Below are 19994 nucleotides of genomic sequence, written 5' to 3' on the forward strand. Positions count from 1 at the left end.
TGATTGAGTATACCTTAAGATATTTGGCTGGAATGATTGACCACTTTTGTGTGAAAGAACCCCCTGCTGTGACCTTAAAATAGTGAACTGCACAGAAATAATCCCCTAAGAGCTGAAAAGGTATGCAGGCAGAACATTGTTTTTGCATTCGTGCAACTGCCAGTATGACAGACCAGCTTTGTTTATCAGAGTGTTAAGTAATAGGAAACAGAAACTGTCAGTGTTTACCCAACATCCATAAATGTTTTTTTTTTTATATGTATTTTGTGTATTTAATTGTATGTGTAAGATTAAGACTATTTATTTTTATATATATTAATTCATTTTTCTAAATAATGCTAAGTGAAGTTGATTGCTTTAATGTTGGAAATTAATCTTAAACAATCAATCATCTGTCTATCTATATAGTAATCTATCTATCTATCATACATTAGATGAACACCTAATTTACAATAAGCAACTACATTTGTAGGTAACTTATATATACAGGTTATATATACAACTATATTTGGACAAATACATATGTATAAATGATTGATTCAAGTAGAAAACACAGCAGTCAAATCTAAAAAAGCTTCTTATTGGATTTTAATGGCTTTGATTTACGCATGTACACACATGTTATACTGTAATTACTATATACCTTACGAATACCTGTTAAATGAGTTTTGCCTCGGGTGTAGTAATAATCCTTCCTATGCCCATGTACCCTAAAGTATCAGAACTGTCATTCTGACAACTGTTTCTTGGGTTGTTTCTGGGAAACACTTCTATTACATTAGTTTTAATGTATAGAAGTTTTCCCAGAGGATGTATGAATCTGTCTATTTTGATCTAAACATAAAAACTCTCACACACAAAAGTGATCTTAATGTGTGATATCTCCCTCCTGTCAAGCTCTGCTATGCTCCTCCAAACCTTGAACTCATCTAAAAATGTATTTACATTCCCCAATGCAAATAAAAAGTATATAAATAGGTCTTCAGTGAGAACAGTACTGTACTTATGGCAATTTGATACTTAGATTTTTAGCACATGGAAACCAATATACACACGTGATAATGCATACAGAAAATAGCATTTAAAGAGCATTTTGAAAATTTTGGCTGACACTTTGGGCCCTTAATTAGACAAACTTATATACTATATACTTAAGTTATATTGATAAACATTAAATCTGACAGGCTAATCTATATTTGGGACTGTGTAAAAATTAGTCTTTCCCTTGGCTAAAGCAGTAAGTCTACTTGTTGTCAGCCATTCTTATTTTTTGTGAGGAGGAGAGCCCCATGTTCAAAGCCTTCAATACCATGACCAAAATGAAGTTAGTCACACTAAATTCATCACTCTGCTGTTTGTAGTTTGTATGCTGGCAAACTGCTTTTTGGAATACATCAAGAGGTCCCCCTTGTGGCTGAAATTCCTTACAGTTTGGATAATAGGTAGTGTCTTATAAAGCTGCATCAGGCATTCCCTAGCCAGTAAATCCAGAAACTCAAGGTCCTTTGCCAGTCCTCCCATTAGAGCATTTCTTTCTGAGCGGTATGGCAGACTTTCTGTGCAGGCTGTGCCCTATTCCCCAAAAGATGACTTCACAAACAGTCAAGGAGCGTGGCAAATGGGGTAGCAAAAAGGAGTTCATTCTGTCTGTAGCTGGTGCTATTATTGGACTTGGAAATGTGTGGAGATTTCCATATTTATGCTACAAGAACGGTGGTGGTGAGTATTTTTGTTTATTATCCTCGCAGTTAAGTATTCTTCCACAGTACAGAATATTGTCAGAGTGAGATGCAAACTTTTTAAAATTTCTTTCATTATTGTCTATAAAATAGTCGAGTAAATTAATTGAGGACAAATTGCTAGAGAATAGTTTTATTATTTATCAAGACACAATAATTCATTTTTTAAAAGTTGTTTTACTGTACTGTGCCATTTTACTGTAACACACTGAAGTACTACGGAACCCTGGAGTGGACATAAACAGTACATATCGAGACTATGTTTTACTACAAGGCAAGTGTCTTGCCCACAGTCAGGACGACAGAGTAGCTGCACTGAGTGTTAAGTAATGAGATATGTTGATTATGAAACTGCACACATAGGTATTTTATTTGTTTCATTTTGTGCACCATATGTATATCTCCCTCTGTCTGTCTATATGTATGTATGTATGTATATATATATATGTGTGTATGTGTGTGTGTGTGTGTGTGTGTGTGTGGAGAGAGAGATGACTTCTGTCACAGTCCTTCAGAATTAATGTTTCCCATTACTCCAGAACTCTGTTGTGCTGCCTCGATATGCATGATTTAACATGTTTAACAAATTAAGCATGCTAAGTGCAGGTGGTAAAGAATATATCTTGTGTGCATGAAGAAGCTTTTTTGGTTAGTGTAGTAAAATATGTTGTGTGTGTATGTATATGTATATATATATATTGAGAGCGAGAGAAAGAGAAATTGATGAATCCATTGAACACGATCGCATAAACAAATGCGAGGGCCATGTAAACCTTTTAGTCTGTCTCCCTATTCCTCACATCTGATGGTTAAGGATTTGACAGATAAGATAAAGCCTATGAAAACAATGTACTGTCCGTTTCTGTGCAAAGAGTACAGTCACATTCTTTCTTGAATTCCCACAGGTTTTGTTACGCCTGTTAGGCATTGTCCATCCATCCTTTTCTCATGAATGCAAAATCTATGGTGGTCAAAAGTCACTGTGACCACAAAACACAAAATATTACAGCACATTACATTGCATCACACATTACTGTCTAATGGGATAAATGATGACATGTTATAAAAGTCAGCTTTTCTGTGATGTCATAATGTTTTCAGGCTCTTATTCAACACCATAATCAGGAACAGAATTATAAGATGTGTGTTCGCGTCTCCATTCAGCTCTCAGCTGTATCCAAACTATGTCCAACGTGTCTCCAACGTCTATGCTGAGAACGTCAGTGGAATGTGAAATTTCAGCTTAGCATGTATTTTTGAGGGCTCAGTTACCTTTACCAGCAGTTGCTAAGCATTTCCATGGCAAGATAGTATTATGAAATAGGACACTTTGTGTCATACACAAATACAATCGAATGAATGAAATGGATTCTTTATTCTTCTTTCTTGACATAAACGTTAGGTAACACTTTACTTCTCACAGTAACTGTTCTTCCATCACTGATATTATTGGTTTTGTAAACATCTATTTTAAAACACTCCCAATGTTGTCAGGAATGTCAAATGCTTGTCTCTAAATATAAAGTCTTTTGAAAGGACATGTAGCACCCCACCCCGTTCTTGTGACACTCAAGTTCATGATCTTTTACACTACTGCTTCTGCTGCAGTCTCTCCGCTCTGTCCCATTAATAACAGCTGTACAAGCTTAACTCAGCTGGAAGTCCAACTCTGTGCTGATGAACAGTTCGCCGTTATTCTGAGACTTGCTGGGCCTGTGTTACTGACAGCCACCATGTGGACACCACACACTAAACTCCATTCTAGAAAAGCCTCCTCAGAGTTTTTGTAAATATTGCACAACTGGTTAAATATTATGACCTGTGAGTGAAAAGAGACACCATTGATCTCAAGGAAAATATCAGATAGCTCTCAGGTGAATTGTGAAAAAAGGACTCTCTCATATTCCAAGTTAGCACCAATGACACTGAGCTGACAAAATGGCAATGCTTTTATTTCTGCCCATGTCCCATACAGGGTCGTTTTTTTAGGTTCTTAGGCTTTAAATTTGGCATTAGTCTATGTGTGCAGGCCACAATATTGGTTTTATTCCCAACTTTGAGCTATTCTTTGACCTATTTCTATATAGAAGAGACGGTATTCAATCAAAATTCATAAACATGGCCTAACATCAAGAGAATTTAACAAAAGTATTTAATTCAACTAAATAACTAGAAAGGCAGTTGGAGAGTGCATACCTCTGCCAATGCCAATAGTCCACTGTTATATGATGTGCAAATCTGCAAGAGCAGCCACTATATGTGTGGATGTGTTTTCAAAGGTTCTAGACATGCTAAACATGACCTCTCAATTATCACATATGGAACACCAGAAATGTGTGGTGGTATCTGCAGAGATCATGCTTACACCTCATTTTATGTGTTACATCAGGAAATGTTTTCTTCTTTGAATTATAGGCCTCAAACTGAGCAGGGACCAATTCTATGTGCAACATCACACGTGATTTTCCCTCAGAGCATCTCCACAAAACAATTGTCATGAAGGCAATGGGATCATTTCTCTTAACATTGCTTCTCTGCCAAAATACATGTAGACTTAGTCATCTGCTGTGTTGTCTTCATGCTTCATGCTGGCTTCTTTTTATCAGATTCCATTTGCAGTTTGAAGTGTCACAACATGACAGTCCACGCCAGACAACACTTCAGCTCCTTGTCTGTTGAGGATTTCTGGCCAGTGTAGCTCCCCTGATAAGGCTGGGCTGTCCTTGTCTCCAGGGGCACCAAAGTTGAAGATATGCTGTAGACAGAGAGACAGACTGACTTTTAGAGATGCAGTCTGTGTGACTTTAGTGCAGTTTACATTTTTCATTTTGGTTACAAATACGAAATGCAGACTTCACACAAGCATTTTAACGAGTTTTATATGTAACATTTTCACCTCAATGAATGATTTTCATTTGCAGATTTTATAACTAGGGTTGGGAAGACTCAAAGATTTAAATTAGGTCATCGATTATGGAAACACATTGCACAACTTGCTTGCGTAACACGCATGCTCAGTGAGTTTGTTTACTTTCTGTCTCTCCATGAGAATTTCTCTTACTCTCTGCTGTAGGTGTTTTAGTGCATTTGGAACTTTAGATTATTTTCATTTCATTTTATTAATGTAGAGGCCTTTGATTTAGCGACTGAGTCGGTGAGAGCAGATCACAATTCTCTGTGCTTGATAAATATTGTCATTATGGAGTGAATTACGCACTCTGGCAAACGTGAGTTGTCAGACAAGTTAGATTGCCTCTGGGTGATGCTACATAACGTTACCACTTCCTCTTTGTTGTAACACACCCAGGCAAATGAATCTCTGTTCGTGAAATTTTGTTCTCTTTTTTAACTCACATAATGCAGTCGTAATTTGCTGGCGCTCGGCCAGGCTCTGGAGCCTGAAGGAACATCACCCCCACTCACTGGCAATTGATCTTTTTAAGGGTGCTCAAGCACACCTAAATTTTATTTTAGATTCCATAAAAATTGTAATATCATTAATCATTGTAATTTTCAAATTTTCCCCACCCCGCTGAAAGCAACAAGAGGTTTTATTTGTGGTATCTGCCTAATTTATGTGCACTTGCTTCATGTAGTCTGTACTGTGTTCTGCTGTCACTTAAAGTCTCTCTTGTTCACTGTGGAGAGGAGTGGGCTACCTCTACTACCCCTACTACTTTTGGACTACCTCCAGAACCATACTTATTTTACTTATTTTATTTTGTGTTACCTTATTCTATTCTATTTTATTTTATTTTATTTTATTCTTCTATTATATGTTACTTGTTACATTCTATGTATGCACCAATCACCAAGACAAATTCCTAGTAATGTGAAACCTCTTCACTTACAATGGCAATTGATCTGATTCTGATTCTGATTCTGATTCTGATTCTGATTCTGAGTGGAGTGAAGTAGAGGAGAGACAGTTACATGACTTGGAGACTCATTATGTTACGTCTCATTACTTCTCTCTCAGTTTTGTTGCGTTTGAGATGCAGCATGAATTGGGAGGAAGTGGAGATGCTGGCTATGCTAAAACTCTTTATCAGTTTCATACATGACCATGGAGAAATAGACAGAGGCACATCTTTTTTTTCTCTCTCAGCCAGAACAGTGAGGTTCAGGTTAGAGAAAGGTTTTGATCTTACCTGATTTTATTTCCCACAGCTACCCAATATTCAGGTGAGAAAGTGACCAGGTAGTCAAGTCCACACTGTTATAATGCCAAGCTAGCCAAGTTTATTTTATACCATGAATGTCTGCAATGCTTTATTTACACTTCCAGGTGCGTTCTTCATTCCTTACATCCTCTTCCTCGTGGCCTGTGGCATTCCTCTGTTTGTGCTGGAGACTGCACTGGGCCAGTACACTAGTCAGGGAGGAATCATGTGTTGGAGGAAGATTTGCCCCTTGTTTGAAGGTAAGACACACCGGCCAGGATGTCTGTACCAAGCAGAGATAAAAAGGAAATGCTATGGTAATACAATGTTAGCATTTTATGTTGTTTCCAGGAATGGGATATGCCAGCCAAATGATCATTTTCTATGGATCTATCAGCTACATTGTGATTTTAGCCTGGGCTTTTCTCTACTTTTTCTGTTCCTTCTCTGATGAGCTGCCCTGGGCCTCCTGTAATAACACATGGAATACAGGTAAAGTCATAATTTGTCTTCATGCATTTTAACTATTACCTCTCTTTCACACACACACCACTTTTCTTTGTTTTAATTACATATACACTTATTTGAAATAACGACTAAAGATTTATCCTTGAGATTAATCTTAAAAAGGTAAAAAGTTGCATTATTTAATATTAGCACTGATATAAAAATGTGTTTCTTGAGCATGCATTCTCAGTTTTAACTGTGTTTAACAATACTTTGAAATATTTCAGAATCTTGTATGGTATTGAACAACTATAATGCCACTGCTAACTGGACCTCGCCTATGAATACATCATCATCTGTAACAGAGTTTTGGCAGTAAGTTTTTATTCAAGTGCAGCTGAACTTGATAGAAATCAGTCACAGATTATCAATGGATAACAAGATTTTAAAAAAGTGTAATAAAGACGTGGTGTTTGAATGAGTGAAAATTCAAGCAACCATTATGAAGACCTAACACAATCTGATCTCCTCTTGATCCTGTTCATGCACGTACAAAACTGGCATAGTTCGCTGAAAACAATTCACTCTGATGTACATGTTAGCGCAAGACAGCTGCCCAATTACCAGTTGGATAATGTGTTTTTATGGCCTCATGTAATCCTTTGTATAACTCCACGTGTTAACTGGAGCAGACGTCTGATCAATCAGAATTACTGAAAACGCCTGCGTTCCTTTCAAATGACTCTTCTAAAATTACAGCTCTAACTGCTACATTTGTTGAGTCATGGAGGTCACCTGATCAGCATGAAAACACAAATCCGCTCTTTGACTAAATAGCACACTGGTGTCTTAATTAGCCGCATACATTCCTCAATCTGTCTGTCATTTTTATTCTGTTTGAATCAAATTTAGCAAGTACATTAACCACCTCAGAACCTTTGTCTTGTTATTCATTAATTCTCTGTCATGTCAAAGTCAGGGGCAGCACGATGGTGCAGTTGTTAGCACTGTCGCCTCACAGCAAGTGGTGTCCGGGTTCAACTCCAAGTCTGGGCCCTTCTGTGTGGAGTTTGCATGTTCTCCCTGTGCCTGCGTGGCTTTTCTCTGGGTACTTCGGCTTCCTCCCAAAGTCTCAAAAACATGCACATTAGGATAACTGGCTACTCTACATTGATCCTAGGTGCGAGTGTGTAAGCGTGTGTGGTTGTCTGTCTTTGTGCGTTGGCTCTGTGACTGACTGGTGACCAGTCCAGTGTGTACCCTGCCTGCTGTCACCTGGGATAAGCTCTAGCCCCCTAGACCCTGCACAGACAAGCGATACAGAAAATGGATGGATGTCAAAGTCAGCTCCAATAACTTGAGATAATCAAGTCTGTGTGTGCTCTGTTATGTTAAATCCAGTGCTGATGTCATGTCATATGGGAAGGATGGTAGAGATGCGAAAGAGTTCTATATTAACCACTTGCTAGTGCCCACATTTATTTGGAGTGTTCACATTATTAAGGTTGGATAATCAGAGGTATGTCGACATTCATTTAATGCCCCAAACAACTCTGCCATCACACCAGTATCTTGCATTTACTGACATGTAAACAAGTAGTAAAAATGGGAGTTGTTTTGTATCTCTTTTCATGTATCCCGTGTGGCACAAATGCAGCATCAGCACTAAAGAGTTTTAGTATCCAATTCCTTTGTTTCTTTACAATTAAAGCCCTCACATACTCAAACGCAGACGGTTTTATTTAGTTTAGCTGATTAGACCTCTTAGACTATGTAGACATGTACAGACTGTGTTTGACATCTCCATCACTCTTTTGATGTTTATTGTTCCATCTGTTAGGACAGAACAGTTCACACCTGACAGAAACTCCCAACATAACTCCCCCTAATTTCAGCTTGAAAAGGAGTCTAATCAGCCAGAATAATTGAAAACACCTGTGTGATGAAGTCACGAAGAGCCTTTGATCACACATTCAAGCATTTATTTTTATCAGGAGTTTGCTGAACTTCAACATCATTAAACCTTTCACAATGGACTTTTTGATATGTTAGTTCTTGTAACTAAGAACACTAATTGTGCCTGAATCACATTTAAGCAGGCCATGCTGGCTTGTATGGACATCTAAATGTAAAGAAGACATTATTATTAGCTACACCTGTGATTTTCAAACTATATCTAAGTGCATTTTTGTTACTTGGCCTTCTTCACACATTCCAATAGTTTGCAAATGTACCTCACATGGGTGGGTACACAAGAAGGAATTTAACAAACTGTGGTAAGCATCATTTCCTTTATTTTAAGTTTATTGTAATTTTATATATTGCAGTTTTTACAGAGACAGTACAAGATCCTTTTGTTGAAACGCCTTGCAGTTTTTTAGTTGTTGTGGGAAACAAGAAATAATCAGAACTAAACATCAGACTAACGAATATGCTAAGATGTATATTTATTGAAAAAAAAAAAATTGGTTGACAGTTCCTTGGCCTTTACAGGCGACGGGTGTTAAAAATATCCACTGGCATCGAGGCCTTAGGAAACGTACAGTGGGACCTTTCTTTGTGCCTTCTTCTGGCCTGGACCCTCTGCTACTTCTGTGTCTGGAAGGGAGTGAGATCCACAGGGAAGGTAAGACTGAAATGACAAATTCTATCTCAGAAATGAGTTAAGTGTTATAACCTTACGAAATAACATTCAGTACATTAATCTGATACTGTAAATCTATCAGAAGCAGGGTACAGAATTTATTTTCAGCCAGCCTTTTCGTAATCAGTGATTTTTTTACACATTCATTCATTAACACAAGCATCGTGCCAGTAAGGAATCTGAAACCGTTTCACACCCTGATTTGAACCTTTGCGTGAGAATGGCGAAGTGCCTGAGGTGTGCTATGAAAAACAATGAAGAGCCCCAAAAATGCCAACATACACTGGTCGTGTGGACTTAAATGGTACTTTATCCTCAGGCGACTGCCAAAGCACCTCATGGTTCATGTGTGCACATGCCTGTCTTTCTTGCAGTATATTGTAATCAGACTGAAACACTGTGTCAAAGATTTTTAGAGGGATACCAATCATTTGATGTTGTTCCTATACAATACATGTTGGCAGCAGTTATCAAGTACATGAATAGACTGAATAAAATAGACTGAAAAAAATTCTTGCCACTGGCAAAGCCCAGGTCAAGGAGAGTCACCATCAAATCCTGGACTGAGGTCAATGCAGTCATGAAGGAAGCATACCATAGTGCAACATTACCTGGTTAAACATCAAGGCAGATTTTCATTGCATCCACTTCCTTGACCAAGCTGTCTACGATGCCCCAGCAAGACCGGTAAACCAGACAGACAAAGGCTACAAAACACACTATGACATTATGGAGATGTACTGCAAAAGCTTTTCAGGAAGGCATTACAGGAGTAACAAATAAGAGGGACATTCAATCTGTGAGTAAAACCACAGTGACAGCCTTTTGATGACTTTAGATCAAGATGGCCCATCCATGGGCAGTTGTTGATGGGATGTATGTTGGAGCCTGTTCAACCCCACCTGGGTGATGGTGTCTGATGTTGAGAGACTTGTGATACCTCAGGTTACATCTCTAATGATGTGTCCCAGAGCATCCAGAGGATCTATCTTGCACATTTGCATCTTCTTCACCTCTGTGACTCACTGTCTTTGAGCTGTGAAATAAAGTCTTGAAGTATTATAAAACTACTAAGACAATGACCAACTAACATCACAGCATTGCTTCTAAGGTCCAGAGCTTCTACATGGCTACAATCATACAGTGCCTTTAAAAAGTACTCATCAAAGTGCTTTTATAGATGGAATCATATACTCTGGCTTTTTTGACAAAAAATTGACAAAAAAAATCTTTTATTTCCAAGTGAAAACAGATTTCTACAAAGTAATGTCAGTTTATTAAAAATACATCATGTAAAATAATTGATTGCATAAATATTCTCCCCCTTTAATGTGACTGACTTAATTCAGCAGAGGTTGAGTCAACTGGTGCAAGTAGTCTCACAATTAGTGAAATAGAGATCACTTGAATGCAGTGAATGTGTCTAAAGTGATTGTAGTGTTGAGGCAGGAGGAGACGGAGACACAGGTGTTCTGAGTGGGGAGATCTCTGTATTCACAGCTCACAACACACTTGGCTCTCATTCTCCTACAGTAGTAATTGTAGTTGTAGTATAAAGACACCTGTGTCTGAAACATCCAGTCACTGGTTAATAAGTATTCCTGGCTACAGTTACACCATGAAGACAAAAGAACACTCCAAGAAACTCAGAGAAAAGGTTATTGAAAAGTAAAAGTCAGGGGATAGATACAAAAAAAAAAAATTCAAGTGACTGAACATATGGCAGAAATATGGCAATTGTTTAGACACCTAGGACTACGCAGAAGGAGTTCAAAGCTTCAGCAGCTGAGATAGGAGAGACTGCATACAACAGTTGTTGCCTTGGTTCTTCGCTAGTCAAAGGTTTATGCAGTGGCTTATTTTACATTATATATTTTTTATTAATTGACATGACTTTGTAAAAATCTCTTTTCACTTTGACGTTGAAGAGGTTGTTTTTGTAAATTAATTCAAAAATGCTAAATTATATTGACTATAATTCAATCTCTAAAAGCAGTAAAAGGGGAAAACGTCCAAGGGGTTGAATACATTTTATGGGCACTGTAGATTATGGAGTTTTTCAATTTATAACCACATGTATTTCTGTTTAAATGTAGGCTGCCTACTTCACAGCCACATTCCCCTTTGTCATGTTGTTCGTGCTGTTGATCAGAGGAATTACTCTTCCCGGAGCTTTCCATGGTATTAAGTACTACCTGTACCCCAACACCACACGGCTTGCTGATCCACAGGTATCATTCAGCCTGTACTTTAATTTGTATTTAATTATTTTATTGTTGCATGTTATTTTACTTGATTAATGTTACTATATTTCATTTATATTTGCTTGAAGGTTTGGATGGATGCTGGAACCCAAATATTTTATTCATATGCCATATGTTTGGGATGCTTGACTACGCTTGGGAGCTATAACAAGTACAACAACAACTGCTACAGGTAAGTAAGACTTAGAATGAAATTTCTATTTCAGTGGCCGCAGTTGTATTAAGTTAATAGCATGCAATTGTATTTGTCAGTTACAAAAAGCTCCTCATGGAATTATTTTTATATCAGTTTTCATTTATTTGCATCTGTCAGCTATTATTTTTACATTTGCATGTTCTGTATATACAGCGAGTTAAACAGTCCTGAAAACTAACGACACAGTGGATTGTTTCTGATTTGCAGAGACTCCTTCTATCTTTGCTTCTTGAACAGTGGGACCAGCTTTGTATCTGGCTTTGCCATTTTCTCAGTCCTGGGCTACATGTCAGAAAAACAGGGTGTTGACATTCCGTCTGTTGCTGAGTCAGGTACGAATGTGAATCATGTTTCATACATTTTTCCTCTGTACTGTTTAATCAGACAATAAATGAAAACCAAATGTAAACAACTGGTTGTTCTCATCAAATATTTAACAGTTTCATATAGGTGCTCTTTTTAATATTTATTTAAATATTTAACAGTTTTATTGTGACTAAAGCCTTCAACTGAGAAACAAGCACAGTAGATAGAAAGTCAGCTTAGTAGATAGTACTTACTTAAACAGATAGTAATGACTTAATCACTGTTGGTTTCTCTCTGAAGGCCCTGGCCTTGTGTTCATAGTCTTCCCACAAGCTGTGACCCTTCTGCCATGGCCTCAGGTCTGGTCCGCGTGTTTCTTTTCCATGATCATCTTGTTAGGAATAGACGGTCAGGTCAGCTGCAGCTTTCCTTGTCCCCTCACCCCAAAAATTTTACCATGTTTTGTTGCTCTTACACTAACTTGCCTTTCTGTCATTCTCCAGTTTGCTGGGCTTGAAAGCATCATGACCTCTTTAACGGATCTCTACCCTTCCCAGATACAAAAAGGATATCGCAGAGAGCTTGTTCTGCTGTTGATATGTGCCTTTAGTTATGTAATTGGCCTGTTATTGGTGTCAGAGGTATGTTCACTGGTGGTCACAAAAGCAATTCATCAAGTGAGAGATATCTGCTGTTGGATCACTTAACTACATTTTACACCACTTTTCTATTTTTGTATTTTTCTTATTGAGGACCAACATCACTAATTGCTGTTTATTTAGCACAAAATAAAAGACTGATATCCAGTCCAATTTATTTTTTGTTTCAAATCAGGCTGGCGCATACATTCTGCAGATCTTTGATCACTACGTATGCAGCGGTCCTACTCTTCTCCTAATGGCAATCTTGCAGTCGGTGATTATTGGATGGATTTATGGTAAGATAGAGGTGTCAACTGTACAACTATCTTTGTTTTTTCTACACTATAAGAATGTCATACTAATTGTACAACCTCAAAGCTCCCACTGCTCCATACTTTGTATTTTTGTAGTCTGGAAAAAGTGGCTGTGTTAAGTATATTAAAACATGTCTGCGGTACTGAGTCGGTTTGAGTTTTGAGTTTGCTGTTGACCTTGACACTACTGGTCTACAATGTCATGACAAAAAAAGTGTTGTGGCAGCTCATAAACATCTTGGAAACAGTACATTTAACAAACTTGCTTTGTTAAATCAGTAAAAGTTTTAGAAGCAACTGTAAAACTATTGGGAAAGATACTTTTTTTTTCAGATTTTAAGGCCTTTTTAAGATATGCTTGTTTTGGTTAACTGCTTCTGACATATTTTTGGCATCTAGAGCAGAGTGCAAGATACCTCTGAAGAGCCATCCACACCCCTTTCTGTGACCTTGGATTGTCAAGTAAAAACCTATGTAACCACTGTAGAGCTTTACTTTCTGGCCATTAATTTGTTATAATACATAAGTTAAAATGTAAGAGCATGATCAGAGATTTTATTCATCATTACTTACAAATTAGTAATATTTATTCTCTGTGATAAAACAAAGTGTCATTAGAGAAGGAACAATAACAGCCCCCACAGGTCCACTACAGAAAACACAATCAGTGTGCTGGTGTACATTGCATATTGTATGTGTAACATAGTGCTGAGACAGAGCTTATATTATGTGTTCGTCTCTGTCCAAGGTGCTGAACGCTTCAGTGACAACATTGAAGACATGATTGGCTACAAACCTCTATCGCTGATCAAATACTGCTGGATGTATGGCACCCCCGTTACTTGTGGTGTAAGTGTTTAAATTATATTTATGGAAATAACCTTTACTTTTGAACCCAAGAGAGTTTATATGTTTGTGATTTATTTCACTTTAAAGGGCACATTTGTGTTTTTGATCCTGAGATACACACCCATGAGATTCAACAACTCTTATGTGTATCCTTGGTGGGCATACTGGATAGGCTGGTTTCTGGCCATGTCGTCTCTTGCAATGATTCCAGTGACTATGATCTGCAAACTGGCCAAAGATAAAGGGACACTTTGGCAGGTCAGTGGTGGTTGGTAGTGGGTGACTTGTTATTTTCTAGTTTTAATAATCATTTGAAGTTCATAAACATTTTTTGTTGCCTGTGCATACTCCTAAGCTCTAAGTGATATTTTCTGACGATACCTATACCTTCCTCTAGCGTCTCAAGTCAAGCTCCCAACCAGCCAAAGACCTTCCAGTAATGGCAAAGGAAATGACAAGCCTCACTGCCTCACTTCACGTCCCTGATGACGGAAAAACGACATGCAATATGTAATGAAATGAAAATGCTTCAAAAGGAGGTTTAGTGCATATACTACTGCAGTACATGTTCAAAGCGCACCTTTTTGGATCAGGTTGATCACTTGGCCTTCAGCAGTCATGCTTGCAGCTTTTTTCGAGATCCATTCATCCAAACTGCTTCACACTCAACACTGACAGGGTTAACAAAATGTTAAGATTCAAGCTCAAATTAACCTAAAATGGTTATGACATAGATTTATTTCATCACTGGAGAATATGCAGTTAATATAATTATTCAGATCTTAATCATTTCAACCATTTTGATACTTAAACATGGCCATTAAAGTAAACAGAAAATGCGAAACAGCTGAGTAACAACATTAGAGAACATGTATGGTGTGCTACCATAGCAGTGCATAAATTAGAAGAAACATTTAGAAAATTTGTTGAGTGGTGACTCTGGAAAGAGCAATATCATGCACTTGTTTTGATGTTTTTTGTGGTTAGTCTTCATTTGTGGCTAAAATTTGCTTTGCAGCTGGCTTCTCTCTTTTTAGAGCTTGCCATTTGAGATTACTTTTGTGACTCACTAGTTTCTCAGTGATTGTCCCTCATTTCATCTCTACAAGTCAAATCTTGAAGCCCTGACCCCCCACTGCTAAACAGAGTGCTGTTTGCTTTTTATTGACATTGAAAGTGCTGCGGGTCCAAACTGCTCCAAATTTGACAATATAGGGCGCATGGATTCCCATCAATACAGTCGCCAAGTGTGAAGTAGATCGTATGAACAGTTCTCGAAATAGCCTGAGGACAGATAGACAGAGAGTCTTTCCTTTGTATTTAGATGGTGGTAGTATTCATTTACAGATATTTCTTTTAAGGTGAGGTGACTTATCTGCTTACAGTATATTAAATGTCTAGCATAGGGCTTGTTATGGCGTTCTTGTGTTGTTTTAAATCAGTGCCATGATATTGGGGCTGCTTCTCTGACTCCCACGTTCCAAAAAATAACTTACAAAAAATTCCAGATGTTGACAAGTTCCTTGATCAATTTTTATTCCATTTCATCCACAACAAAAATTCTTACTAACGTGAGGTCAAAAGACCGTCTCGATGCCCCGCTTAAGAAAAAATTAAGACATTGCGAACTAGTCCTTTATTTCTAGGCAGGGTCTTGAGAATCCGTCCAAGAACCCAGGAGTTCCGGGGGGGGGGGCATTTCATCAACAATAACAACAAGGTCTCCAGGTAGAAAGTTTCTTTTCTTTATTCTTTTGTTATTCCACTTATTCCGTTGTTGCATGATTGGGAGGTATTCTCGGGCCCATCTTCTCCAAAACAGATCTGCTATATATTGTACCTATCTCCATCTTATATGTACTCCTTTTTGAATAGTCCAGGTGGCATGACAGGGTTAGTTTTTAATGAAAGCAGGTAGTTTGGTGTTAGAGGTTCAACGTCATTGAAGTCATTAGTTACTGTAGTGATTGGTCTATTATTCAATATTGCTTCCACCTCACATTGTGCTGTGTGCAGGCCTTCATCATCTAGAACTTGTTCCTTTACCACAGAGCACAGAATCTTTTTTAGTGACTTAATAAGTCTTTCCTATATGCCTCCATGGTGAGCACCTGCTGCAGGGTTAACTCCCTCTTGAAGCACATTTTTTTTGTATTGTGTCATGGTTCAGTTCGTTTAGAGATTGGTCAAGCTCCTTTTGTGCACCAATGAAGCTGGTACCTTGGTCAGATCTAACAGTTTTTACACAGCCTCTATGGCACAGGAAATGACCAATGGCATTGATGCAGGAGTTAGTGTCCAAACTACTCGCCACTTCAAGATGGACTGCACAGCTAGTCAAACAAGTAAAAATGACTCCCCACCTTTTCACAGATGTTCGGCCTCGTTTTATTTCAAAATGGCCATAGTCCATTTCAACTGAAGTTAAAAGTGGCAAATGTGGAGTCACATGATCCTGGGAAAGATCAGCCATATTTTGCTCTCCTACTTTAGATTGCATTCTTCTGCAGAAAACACAGTTTCTGATTATCTTGTGTGCTGTGGAATTAGCAGAGGGCATCCAAAACTTTTGTCCTTTGGGATTTTTTTTTTTTTAGGCAAAATCATGGGATTCTTAATACTCACTGGCATAGCTGATTGGTTGATCCTTCCGCCAACTCTCAAGACCCCTTGCTCTAGGACAGGATCCATCTTAAGGAAGGGGCTGTCTTTTCGGCAGGGCTTTCCTCTTTCTAGGAGAGCAACATGCAGTGCAAAATATCTCCGTTGTTCATGCGCAACTATGGCTCTTTCAGCCTTTTATGTGTCATCCATAGACAAATTTGTACTGAATGTCACATTTAGCTTTGCAACATGTTTCTTCAGTGGCTTTTCATGACGCTGCAGCATACCAGAATTTATCATTTTTTTGTTTTTGAGCAATCTCCAAGAGAAGCTGTTTTAACTTCAGCATCCATGCTACAGCCCTTTTGAGACTGTTCCAGCTTGAGTAATGCTCAAACAGTTTATGGTTGGATCCTTTTCTTCAATGTTTATCATATTCACTGTTACCTCTTTTTTCACTCCAGGATCGTCTGGAGACAGAGAACTTTGTGACACTTGTTCTGGGTTCTTTGGCCACTGTGATACTTCCTTTTTCAAAAAAGTCTGGTCCATGGAACCATCTTTGAGACTTTAAGAAGGCCTCAATATTCAATCTACGAGAGGCATCATCTGCTTGATTTTGTGTTGACCTAATATACCTCCACTGAGTCACATTTGATAGATCATGGATTACAATGAGTCTTAGCAACAAAGGTGTGGAATCGTCTGGTTTGATTACTTATGTATTTAAGCACTGATTGGCTGTCGGTCCAAAACGTGGATGATTGAAGTTGTATCTGTAGCTCTGACTGTAGCATCCGATCAATTCGCACTGCTAAGGTGTCCGCTGTTAGTTCAAGGCGGGGAATGGTCATCCTTTTAAGGGGTGTCACCCTGGACTTTCCCATGACCAGAGCAACATGAACTCTTCCACAGTGGTTTACAAATCTGAGCTTGTTCTTCTGTTGCCACAGCTTTAAGACAGTCATCAACATAAAAGTTTGAGATGAGTGTGTCGAGTGTCAGTTCATCAGATTTGTCCTTGTTGTCTTCTGCTGGCTTTTGCAGAGTGAAATTTGCACAACTTGGAGAAGAGATGGCCCCAAACAAGTGAACTGTCATCCTATACTGTTCTAACCTTTTACTTTTGTCCCTGTCAGGCCACCACAGAAATCTGAGAAGATTTGAGTCCTCTTCATTTACATGAACATGGAGGAACATACCTTCAATATCTGCCATAATGGCAATATGTCCCTGGTGGAATCTCAGCAGTACACCTAGAAGTGAGTTAGAAAGGTTAGGCCCTTGAAGAAACTGATTGTTGAGTGATGTTCCTGTATATGAAGCTGTGCAATCAAACACCACTCTGAGCGTCTTTTTACACTTGTGGTAAACCCCATGGTGGGGTATGTACCACACCTTACCATTATCTTGGTTGAGATCCTTCAATGGCACCTTCTCAGCATAGCCCTTAGCAATTACATCCTTCATGAAGGCCTTGTATTCTTCTGCATTGACATTATCTTTCTTAAATTTCTTAGTAAGATAATGTGCTCGCTGCTCAGCCACTTGGTAATTATTTGGCATTGTAACATCGCAAGTAATAATGATTATCTTTCAGTGTGGCAGCACTTGAAACCAGCTCCATGAATTGGCGATCTTCAACAGACATTTGGGGTTTCTCCTCATACCCCTTCTCTGGGAAGTCATGGTGGTACTGGGTTACAAGAAGGCTCTCAAGTTTCTCAAGTCCGATGCCATTTACCGATGCCACAGGCCTACCATATTTATCCACAGCTGAAGATGAAATAAGTGGTCCATTTACCACCCATCCTAAAAGAGTTCTTGCAGCATAAGGATCATTACCTTGACTATTTATAATTTGCCAGGGTTCCTTTGCCTTGGGAACATCTACTCCAATCAAGAGTTGCATCAATCTCTTGCAACTGTATTTCCTTCAAGTACGGCCTGTAGAGGTCCTTTTGAGAAAGATTGTTCTCCTTTGTCACTAGTATCTTTTTGAGTGTATGTTTTAGGTAAATCAATAAAATTATTTCCATCCAAATTGCCCACCTGTAGCCCAGTGATTTCAAAACTATTGACTGGTTTATTCTGACCCATTGTTTGTAAGATAACTTTTGTCTTTCGACCTGTAGAATTTAGTTGTCTCATAAGATTTGTTGTACAAAATGTTGCTGTGCTGCCTGGGTCAAGAAAGGCATAGGTTAGGATTGTTTTGTTGCCTTTGCCACTTTCACCTGTACAGGAACTATGGACAGTTCACAATCTTTACCAGCCCCAATATCTTCTTTCTTGTCCACTAATGCATGAGTTCCTCTTCTTTGATCTGTAATGTTTTGTTTATTTTCAGCAGGTTTCTCAATGTGCAGTATGGTAGGGTGCTTTCCATGACAGTGTTGACATGTCATCCTCCTTTTACAGGTTTTGCTCATGTGACCTTTGTTTAGACAGCCAAAGCAGATCCCATTTTTCCTTAACAGTTTTTTAACACTTTAGCATCATGTGGTTGAGCCTTCAACATTTCACATTCATCTCTCAGATAACTGCCCGCATTGCAAATACAACAATTATTATCATGCTGTTTGGTTATGAATTTGTTAGGATGCTGGTTCATTTCTTGACTTAAAACTTTACTGTTCTTTATTTCAATTGCTATAGCAAAATTACTACTCTTCCCCTAGTACTTAGGTTGTTGTTTGAATTCTGTTGTTTGATGCTTTTGATTATCTTTTGCAATGGCTCTTTTAGGCACAGAATCTTGAAGGTCACCAAAAATGGGGTCTTGCAAAATGTGGGCTTGTTTTTCAATGAATGCAACAACATCAGAGAATGTGGCCCTTTGCCCTTTTTCCTCCATGAGTTCATATGCCGTCGTCCTCCACCTTTCCTTGAGTTTATATGGCAGTTTTGATACAATAAGTTTATGTTTGATACAACATCTAGTTCCTCCATGTTTTCAATTCTTCTCTCACATTACAACATCCTCTAACGCAGTGCTTCTCAAATAGTGGGGCGCGCGCGGGGCGATGCCAGGGGGGGCGCGTGTGACCCTGGGGAACATGCTTTTTTTGCCGTACTAGAATAAAGTGTAATTGCACATCCACTACAGTAGTTGGCAGTGGCGCTCTCATTGTCAGAGTGTGCGCAGGGAGTATTAGCTCTATGGTGTAGCGGCTTTTTTGCACCGAGCAGGCGATATGAAGTGCAGTAAGCGAACCCTTAAGAGACAACATGAAGAAATTTTTAACAGGGATGAGAAGAAAGGCGGAGAGAGACGAAGATAATGAGACAAAAGTAACTCACCCGAAAGCTAAGACGAGGAAATATGACGAAGCATATGTAGCGCTTGGCTTCACTGTGACTACAGTGGGAGACGACAGACCGGTGTGTTTACTGTCTAAAAATGTTGGCAGCGGACAGCATGAAGCCAAATAAATTAAGGCCCCACTTGAAGACATTACATCCCAATCATGCTGATAAGCCGCTGGAGATTTTTCAGCCAAAACGTGCCGAATATTGCCAACAATCATCCCGCGTTGTGAATGCTACTTCAGTAAACCAGCGAGAATTGTTAGCATCCTATTATTACATATTATTAAATATTATTACTATTATTTATAGTCGCGGCGGAGATTGGGGGGGGGGCGCGAATTGTTTTCTACTTGCTGGGGGGGGGGGCGCAACAGAAAATAATTGAGAAGCACTGCTCTAACGTGAAGTGCATAGGCATGTAATGGAATTCCATCATCAGATTTAATAGTGTTTCAGTTTGTTCCATCTCCAAAGTGAACTTTCAGTAGTTTCTGTGTCCTTCATTTGGTTTCATA

General features: G+C 38.6%; 1 protein-coding gene across 1 annotated transcript; it reads left to right on the forward strand.

Annotated features, from left to right (window-relative positions):
* Positions 1-1529: 1529 nt before the first annotated feature.
* LOC124056305 (sodium- and chloride-dependent GABA transporter 2-like) lies at positions 1530-18211 on the forward strand. The gene is made up of 15 exons (XM_046383622.1): positions 1530-1719; positions 6028-6162; positions 6254-6394; positions 6637-6724; positions 8843-8975; positions 11090-11224; positions 11326-11429; positions 11661-11785; positions 12060-12172; positions 12263-12400; positions 12594-12696; positions 13463-13563; positions 13651-13821; positions 13961-14073; positions 17768-18211. The coding sequence occupies exons 1-15, from the start codon at positions 1545-1547 to the stop codon at positions 18000-18002; spliced, it is 2010 nt and encodes a 669-aa protein (XP_046239578.1). The 5' UTR covers positions 1530-1544; the 3' UTR covers positions 18003-18211.
* The last annotated feature ends 1783 nt before the right edge of the window (positions 18212-19994 follow it).

This window comes from Scatophagus argus, chromosome 3, assembly GCF_020382885.2.
Source record: "Scatophagus argus isolate fScaArg1 chromosome 3, fScaArg1.pri, whole genome shotgun sequence".
Taxonomy (NCBI): domain Eukaryota; kingdom Metazoa; phylum Chordata; class Actinopteri; family Scatophagidae; genus Scatophagus; species Scatophagus argus.